We start from the raw sequence: 10,258 nt of genomic DNA on the forward strand, positions 1-10,258 counted from the left end.
GTAGGCTGCCTTTTTGTCTTGCTGACTGCGTCCTTTGCCTTACAGAAGCGTCTCAGTTTCAGGAGGTCCCATTTATTAATTGTTGATCTCACTGTCTGTGCTACTGGTGTTATGTTCAGGAAGCTGTCTCCTGTACCAATTCATTCAAGGGTACCACCCACTTTCTTTTTTAAGAGGTTCAGTGTGGCTGGATTTATGTTGAGGTCTTTAATCCATTTGGACTTAAGTTTTGTGCAGGGCAATAAACATGGATCGATCCACATTCTTCTAAATGCCAGCCTCCAGTTATGCCAGCACCATTCGTTGAAGATACTATCTTTTTTCCATTGTGCATTTTTAGCTTCTTTGTCAAAGATCAGATGTTCATGCGTGTGTGGGTTAATATCAGGGTTTTCAATTCGATTCCATTTGTTTTCTTGTCTGTTTTTGTGCCAATACCAAGCTGTTTTAAGGACTATATCTCTATAATAGAGCTTGAAGTCAGGGATGGTGATGCTTCCGGATGTTGCCTTGTTGAACAGGGTTGTTTTGGCTATCCTGGGTCTTTTGTTTTTCCATAAAAATTGATTATTTTTCTTTCAAGTTCTGTGAGAATTGTGCTGGGATTTTAATGGGGATTGCATTGAATCTGTAGATTGCTTTTGGCAGGATTGCCATTTTTACTGCATTGATCCTACCTAATTAAGAGCATGAGATATCTTTCCATTTTCTGGTGCCTTCTTTAATTTCTATCTTTAAAGACTCAAAGATGGTGTGATACAGGTCTTTCACTTGTTTGGTTAGCATTACCCCAAGGTATTTTATGTTGTTTGTGGTAATTGTAAAGTGTGATGTTTCTCTGATTTCTTTCTCAGCCCTTTTATCATCTGTATGTAGTAGGGCTACTGATTTTCTTGAGTTGATCTTGTAGCCTGCCACTTTGCTGTAGGTGTTAATCAGCTGTAAGTGTTCCCTGGTAGAGTTTTTTGGGTCATTCATGTAAACTATTATAGAAGAAGATGAATAAACCCATCTCATAGGTGCAGAAAACATATTCAACAAAATCATATAAAAATGTTTCCCAACCTAAAGAAGACATGCCAGTGAAAGTACAAAAGCCTACAGAACACCAAAGAGAATGGACCACAAAAGGAAGTCCCCTTGCCACATGATAAAAAACCCCTGAACATACAGAATAAAGAAAGAATATTAAGAACAGCAAAGGAAAAACTCCAAGTAACATACAAAGGCAAACCTATCAGAGTCACACCTGACTTTTCCATGGAAACTCTGAGAGCCAGAAGGTCCTGATAGATATTCTACCAACTCTAAGAGACCATGGATGCCAGCCCAGACTACTATACCCGGCAAAGCTCTCAATCACAGTACACTGAGAAAACAAGATATTCCACGACAAAATCAGATTTAAACAATACATATCCACAAATCCAGCCCTAAAGAAAGTACTAGTTCAAATGCTTCAATCTAAAGAAGATAACTAAGTTCACAGGAACATACGTAATAGATAATCCAACTTTACCAAAAGACAAAAGAAAAAGGGGAATAAATCCATAATTACACTACCAAAAACAAATCAAAACAAACAAGAATTAACACTCAATGGTCCTTACGTTCCCTCAATATTAATGGTCCTAATTTTCCTATATAAAGACACAGGCTAACAGAATGGATACGAAGACAGAATTCATCCTTCTGCTGCATACAGGAAACACACTTCAACTTCAAAGACAGACATTACATCAGAGTGAAGGGTTGGGATAAGATTTTCCAATCCAATGGATCCGAGAAACAAGGTGGTGTGAACATCTATGCCCCAAATACAAAGACATTCAAACACAAGGGGGACACGTTCATAAAAGAAATATTAATAAAACTCAAATAACACATAAGACCTCACACAGTTATATTGGGAGACTTCAACACACCACTCTCACCACTATACATGTCCACCAGTCATAAACTCAACAAAGAAACACAGAAATTATGACCCAATTGGGTTTAACAGACATCTATAGAACATTCCACCAAACACAAGAGAATATACCTTCTTCTCAGTGCCACATGGAACTTTCTCTAAAATCGACAACATACTTGGAAACATGGCAAACCTCAACAGATACAAAAATTGGAATAGCCCCCTCTATGTTATTGGAACACCATGTTTTAAATTTAGAATTCTACAACAACACAAATTACAGAAACCATACAAACTCATGGATATTGAACAACACCAAATTGCACCATTCATGGGTCAAGGAATAAAGAAAGAAAGAAATTAAGGACTTCCTAAAATTCTATGAAAATGAATGTACAACATATCCAAACTTACTGGACACTTTGAAGGCAGTATTAAGAGGAAAGTTCATAACACTAAGTGCACATGTGAAAATACTGGAAAATAGGCACACAGAGAATTAACAGCACAATTGAAAGGTTTAGGACAAAAAGAAGCAAACTCACCCAAGAGGAGTATATGCCAGGAAATAATCAAATCCATGGCTGAAATCAATAAAGCCAAAACAAAGAATCAATGTAACAAAGAGTTGGTTATTCAAGAAAATCAACAAGATAGACAAACCTCTGTCCAAACTAACTAACTAAAAGGCAGAGAGAGAACTTGCAAATCAGCAAAATCATGTATGAAAAGGGGGACATAACAACAGACACGGATGAAATTCAGAGAATCTTCAGGTCATACTTTGAAAGCCTGTAACCCACAAAATTCGAAAATTTAAAGTAAATGGACAATTTTCTGGACAGATATCACTTACCAAAATTAATCAAGAGCAGATAAGCAATCTAAACCGACCTATAATGCCTAATGAAATAGAAGCAGTCATTAAAAGTAGCCCAACCAAAAAAGCCCAAGTACAGATGACTTCAGTGCAGAATTCTACCAGAAATTTAAAGAAGAGGTAATAACAATACTCCTCAAAGTGTTCCACACAATAGCAGCTGAAGGTTCCTTGCCAAACTCTTTTTACAGAGTTATAATTACCTGGATACCCAAGCCACACAAAGACACAACTAAGAAAGAGAACTAGAGACCAATCTCCCTCATGAACATTGATGCAAAAATGCTCAATAAAATATTAGCAAATGAAATCCAAGAACACATCACAAAAATCATCCACCATGATCATGTAGGCTACATCTGAATGATACAGGGTTGGTTCAACATATGAAAATCTATTAATCTAATTCACCATATAAACAAATTCCAAAAGAAAGACCACATGATAATCTCACTTGATGAGGAAAAAGCCTTTGGAAAAAATCTAACACCCATTCTTAATAAAGGTCCTTCGGATATTAGGGATAATAGAAACATACCTTAACATAATAAAAACAATATACAGTAAACTAACAGCTAACATCAAACTAAACGGAGAGAAATTCAATGCAATCAGCAACAAGACAAGGCTGTCCTCTCTCTCCATATCTCGTCAATATTGTACCTGAAGTTCTAGCTAGAATAATAAGACAAAAAAGGAGATCAAAAGGATACAAATTGAGAAGGATGAAATCAAACTTTCACTATCTGCAGAACATACGATAGTTTACAGAAGTGACCCGAAAAACTCTACAAGGAAACTCCTACAGCTGTGAATTACCTTCAGCCAAGTAGCAGGATATAAAGATTACTCAAAAAATTTAGTAACCCTGTTTTATATATATATATATATATATATATATATACACACAATAAATGGGCTGTGAAAAAAAATAAGAGAAACACCACCCTTTAAAATAGTCAAAAACAACATAAAGTATTTGGGGATAATGCTAACAAAACAAGTGAAAGATCTTACAGCAAGAACTTTGAATCTTTAAAGAAGATATCAGAAAATGGAAAGGTCTCCTTGCTCTTGGATAGGGAGGATCAACACGGTAAAAATGGCAATCTTGCAAAAAGCAAGCACAATTTCAACACAAACCCCATCAACAGACCTTGAAAAGACAATACTCAGCTTTATATGAAAAAACAAAAGACCCAGAGTATACTAAACAACCATGTACAATACAGGAACTTCCAGGGGTATCATCATCGCTGACTTCGTGCTCTATTATAGAGTTACAGTCCTGAAAACAGGTTGGTATTGGCACAAAAACAGACAGGTAGACCAATTGAATCTGTTTGAAAACATTGATACTTACCCACACATCTATTAACACTTGATTTTTGACAAAGAAGCTAAAGTTATACATTGGAAACTAGACAGCATCTTCAACAAATGGTGCTGGCACAACTGGAGGCTGGCATGTAGAAGACTGAAGACATATCCATGTCTCCATGCACAAATTTTTAGTCCAAATGGATCATAGACGTCATCATAAATGCAGCCACACTGAAACTCCTAGAGGAGAAGTGGGATGTACCCTTTAATGAATTTGCACATGAGATCACCTCCTGTACATAACGTCAGTAGAACAGGTACTGAGATCGATAATGAATAAATGTGATCTCCTGAAATTGAGAAGCTTCTGTAAGGTAAAGGACACAGTCAAAAAGACAAAAAGACAGCCCACAAATGGGAAAAGATATTCACTAATCCCAAATCTGAGAGAGGACTGATCTCCAAAATTTAAAAGGAACTCAAGAAGCAAGTCTCCAAAACACTAAAGGATCCCATTAAAAAGTGGAGCACAGAACTAAAAGAGAATTCTCAATAGAGAAGTTTAAAATCGCTGAGAGACACTTGAGAAAGTGCTCAACATCCTTAGTAATCAGGGAAATGCAAATCAAAACAACTCTGATATACCATATATCGGATGACATGATTGACGACTTCCTTGTATGCAAACCTAGAGCCTTCATCAAGTGGTTGAAGGAAGCAGAGGCAGACATTCATAGCTAAACACTGAACTGAACTTCTGGAACCCAGCTGCAGAGAGGAGGGAGGTGTGTGAAGCAAAGGGGTATGACTTGGCAGGTGAAACCACAGAAATGGGTGACCTGAACAAGGCAGAGTAATAACTGAGAGGCCAGCATAGGATTGATCCAGACTCCCTCAACAGTGGTGTCATTGAGGAGGACTCGGCATCCTTTGGGGCCTGAGGCATTATGTCAGCATTTAGCTCTGTCATGCAGTTGGAACTTGAGTGCCCATTCCAAGTGGAGTGAGGTTGTCCCTGCCTCGACACCTGGTGGAGGGCCTAGACCCTGCCCCTGATCATATGACAGATTTTCATGATCCCTCATGAAGGGCCTCATCCTCCTTGGAGAGTAATGTGGGGAGTGGTGGAGGGATTTGGGGAGGTTTGAAGGGGGCCGGAAGAGGAGGGTGGGTAGAGGGAGCTGTGTTTGACATGTGAAGCAAACTTGTTTCTAATTCAAATTAAATAAAGAAGAAGAAGAAGAAGAAGAAGAAGAAGAAGAAGAAGAAGAAGAAGAAGAAGAAGAAGAAGAAGAAGAAGAAGAAGAAGAAGAAGAAGAAGAAGAAGAAGAAGAAGAAGAAGAAGAAGAAGAAGAAGAAGAAGAAGAAGAAGAAGAAGAAGAAGAAGAAGAAGAAGAAGAAGAAGAAAAGAACACAAGTCTGAGGGCAGTCAGGGCTAGATAGCCCTTTAGGGCAGGCTGGATTGTATAAAACATCCCTGCATCAGAAATCCAAAATCAAAAAGCTGAAAAGAATATTAGAAAACCGTATGACTACATTAGCCATAGTAATTCTTTTCTAATCCCTGAAGAAGTTACTCCCAGGTCTTACTTTAAAATCTATAATACCAAGAAAATATGGCTAGAATGTGATTTGTTGAAAGAGAAAGCTTTTACTAAGTATCTGTAGTAAAGCTGAAGATTAAGTGCCAGCACATCAGTGGTCTTACTTAGCCCTGAACCCTACATCCTAAAATAACCATTGGCCAGGTAAGACATGCCTGCTTGTGTAATAGTGGCATAACTCTTAGAGGGAGAAATAACTCCTTTCAGACAGGATCAGAGGCCTGTTCCATGGGAAAGAATCCATTCCTGGTGATGTAGTCCTCATCAAAGTCCATGGATCAGGATGTGATAGGCCTTAGGGGTGGCCTACTATTGTTATTTTACTAAGTGATCTTGTTGGCTTACTCCCTAAATATTTATGTTTATACCCATAATTCTGTGCTGTTCTCAACCTCTGTCAACAAAACTTCTTTTTGCAGTGGGCAGGGGTTATGCAGAGACTCATGATTGGTCAAATATTGAGACTACATGACTGTGAATGCGCAGACCTAAATGGGGCATTTGTGGAAACCCCCACCCCATCTCCCAATGAACATAATGAGGAAAGGGATGGGAAGAGTATAAGAGCCAGGGGATGGGGAGCAGAGCTGTAAATTGACATGATTGGTGCATTCAAGCTTACTTGCAAAAGACTTATGAGAGGTCATGTCATATCAATAAAAATTCCAGTATAGATGGAGAGGGGTTCATGAGACCCCACCCCAAACTGAGGACTTTTTGGCAATTGATGGCCACCTGGATGGAGTATCATTGTTTCTTAGAGGAGTGGCAACTGGTAGTTAACCTATGCTCCCAAGAAAGGACCCATACCCATTCACCGTGTGAATGATACTAGATGGACTCAGTAAAATTAAGCAAAAAAAAGTATGAAAATGGAAGTAAGAATGTATTATATAGAACCAGTTTCTACATGAGCTGGAAGATGGAAATTGGGTTGTTGTAGTGAAAACACACTGTACACGTGTGAAGCTCTCAAAGTAAGAAATTAAAATTCTACAGTAGTTTTTAAAAAGTGTAACCAGATGGTCTGCATTAACTCAAACAACTCTATCAGATAAGTTACAGCATGACCTAAGAATGAAAGTCAATCAGTCAGCTTCCCTGGCCAGCCATCTGCCTGGCAAGGAAGAGATAGAAGGTATTGAGGGTCATCAGGAATAAACTGATGACATCCACAGGTAAAATTACCCCAGAACTGTGTTCCAAATGCCCTGTTGCCAACATATTTCATTTCACAAGAAACTTTTAATTTCTTTATAGAAAAGATATATGAACCAAGTAACACCTAGTTACCTTGTTACATATTTCTTATTGAAAATTAAATTTAAATGTCCCAACAAAATGTTCAATGGAGGAGACACTAATGTCTCTAATTTAATTACTGAACATTTTTGCATATGATGAAATATCCTCCACCGCATAAATAGATGTGGATGTCATGATGATAAATATATTTAATTGCTGTTTGACTTTTTAGGTGCTTGTATAAATATTACAGAGTTATGGCAATTCCAAACTTAAATAATTGGTGCAAATATGTGAGATTAAACAGAAAGTATGTTCCATTTCTGAAAACTATCGTTTGACACTTAATAAATTATAGTATTTTAAGAAATGTGACAATGGTGTCAGAATTCACGGAGTTTTTCAGTAGAAAAATAGGTAAAGAGCAATATTGTCCGTAGGCTGCTATGTGTTTCTAGTCTCACCTAATTTCAATTCTCTAGAAAAAGAGACTTAATAAATATTTATTCTTCTGAATGACACTAATGAAGGCAACTCAGTGTACAACTGGATAGTCACCTAATTTTTTATTCCCTTAGAAAACCAAATCATTGAGATTCTGAATTATTATGGAAGGAAAATGCGGTAGTATAATTAATATGCCTTATCCCTTAATATATTAGATTGATAATTCAACCAAAAATTAATGTCAATAAGAGATAAGTAGACTGTATAATTAAAATTTCAGGCTATTTTACACCTTCAGATTGAAATGTCATACATATATTATATAAACATCACATTGTAAAATATTGACAAGTAACCAGATACTTATATCCTTCAATTACAAAAATATAGAAAATGGTATATATCCACAGTAAATTAGAAAAAAATTTAAATTTGACTTTACATATTCATCTAATGAATAAGTTGTTTCAAGTATTTAAAATACAAATGCACACTGATACAATTCAGCTTGCACATCCTAAATCAGTCAACCTCTATAGTTATGGCAATTAATGTAAATTACTTATGTAGGTACAATTAGAATATGAGGAAATTTAAATGGTGGAACAATCCACTTTTCCAATTACATACATAGTTTCTCACAAGTAAGTAAAAAATTTACCAAATATATGAGAGCCTTTGTGAGCTTGAAGAATATATGATTTTATTGTGCCTCCCTCTATGAAAAGTGTATCTTGATTTGTTGTCTAAATCAAACATAATAACTTTTATAGATTTTTTTTCTTTTTTTGAGACAGGGTTTCTCTGTGGCTCTGGAGGCTGACCTGGAACGAGCTCTTTGTAGACCAGGCTGGTCTCAAACTCACAGAGATCTCCATGCTTCTGCCTCCTGAGTGCTGGGATTAAAGGCGTGTGCCACCACTGCCAGATTCACTTTTATAGATTTTATAATTGTGAACACATTTTAGTTTCATTTCCAGCTTTATAAGAGATTAAATCACACGGACATAGCGTTTCCTTCTGTTTCACTTTAGACAAGCCAGCCACAGAGAGCACATGGAACTACCAGTGTGATTTTTGTAGGTGTGGGGTTGCTGCTGTATAACCTGGAGAGGGACTCTGGCTGATGCACAGTGGTGCCTGAGCTGCTAAGATGGGAGAACAGAGAAGAGCGGGAACGGAGAGGAACAAGGACATTTTCTGTAAAGCCTAAGAGTCTGCTTCTAGCTTGCATACAAGTTCAAATATCTGGTACACCATAGACCTTTGCAACCTTATTTGAAGTAAGCAATAATCCCTCCAGCCTGTAGACTCCTCAACAGAATATTCTATCTAGATGCAAATATTAAAATTTCAGTAGCTGCCTTCATAATGTATATTTCAGACTAAAACTATTACAATATCCTCATGTCTAATGCCATTTCATACAAGGAAATTTTCCTCTGACTGCTGATTTGATGACTTAATCCACAACCACATTTCAGCAGACACAGTAATGCCATACAGACAATAATCCTTCAATCCTGTGCTTATTTTAGGTGTTTTTTCACCCATTGCAGCAAAACTAATTACTGAATATGTATTTCCATGTTGCCCTTGTTCAGTTCTGAATTGAGTGCAAGTTTCACTTCTTATTATGAGATATGGTTGTTTGGTTACCCACAGCTATGGGCATGATGGCCTGGGATAAAATACACCACACTTCTTTTAAACCATAACATACATGCTTGTCTGTCTTTAGCAGGACCTAGGATACTCAATTAGAATTGCCTGACACTATGCATTAATCTTGCATCTTTGATAATGACTAGACACATTGCTCAGAGGCCCCACCACAATTAATGGGAACACAGAAAGTTATGCATGACAATTAAGAAATATACATGATATTTTCTTGGGCCAAATAGGTAAACATATAAATTATCAGGTTATACAAATATTAGAAGTCAGATAAGTGAATCTGAAACAGATGAAGCCATTTCTAAATTAAAGAGTAGGTCCCAGTGTCTAATTCTGACATTCCTGCTCACAAATATTCAGCAGCAAAAACACCTTATTTACCACTCACACACAAGGGAACTGTTGGTCACTAACTTTGTAGGCATCAGATCTTCTAAAAGGAGCAAAGCTAGACTTCTAGAGTCCACTAATCTCTATCAACTTTCCATTATGAAATCCATCTCCAGCATAGCTAATATTGAAAACATTTAAATCCTGAGGAAAAGAAAATGAATAAAAACCAAATTACCATTCTGACCTCGAAATCACAAGATGAGTCACTAAGAAGACAACCACAGAGGAGCTCTAGGAATGCAAGGGAGAAAATGACTTAACAGGATTAAGAGAGGAGAATGATGTTTGAATCCATAATTCCCCTGGGCACATGAACACTAAATTTACACAATGAATAAATAGAGAAAAAGACATACTCAACCACAAAATTTCTGTTAAATGTAGTTATCCTCCAGTCAATTGATTTGTTGTGTGGATAGATAACATAAGCAGGAAAAAAACCAGAAATCAGTACATTTCCTTTCCCAATTAAGCGATAATTCATTCTTACTAAGCACTCAATGCTGTTGTAGGAGCACTCAAATGTAGGAATCTGCAGAAACCAAGAGATAAAAATCCAAGAGAATAGCATACTAGCAAAGTATCTGGCTCTCCATGAGCATAGCATCATGAATATCAAATGTCCAGCATAGATAAGCACAGCTGTGTGCGTGCTGGTTTATACTTTTATTGGTGACTGTAGTTATCAATAGAGTCACCCCAAGCACTCTCTGAAAATATTTTTCACTCCCCTGTGGAATTCTCTTACACTTTCTCCCTTCAGGCTTTGAA

The 10,258-nt window shown here is 37.0% G+C and overlaps 1 protein-coding gene across 1 annotated transcript in view; it reads right to left on the reverse strand.

Annotated features, from left to right (window-relative positions):
* Window positions 1–10,058, reverse strand: part of LOC106022618 (vomeronasal type-2 receptor 116-like) — a 35,291-nt gene extending 25,233 nt beyond the window's left edge. Inside the window, exon 1 of the mRNA XM_040734091.1 lies at window positions 9,844–10,058. Coding sequence (XP_040590025.1) covers window positions 9,844–10,058 — 215 coding nt within the window. The remainder of the gene's footprint in view (window positions 1–9,843) is intronic.
* Between the last annotated feature and the right edge of the window lie 200 nt (window positions 10,059–10,258).

This window comes from Mesocricetus auratus, unplaced genomic scaffold (assembly GCF_017639785.1).
Source record: "Mesocricetus auratus isolate SY011 unplaced genomic scaffold, BCM_Maur_2.0 Super-Scaffold_100037, whole genome shotgun sequence".
NCBI classification, from domain to species: domain Eukaryota; kingdom Metazoa; phylum Chordata; class Mammalia; order Rodentia; family Cricetidae; genus Mesocricetus; species Mesocricetus auratus.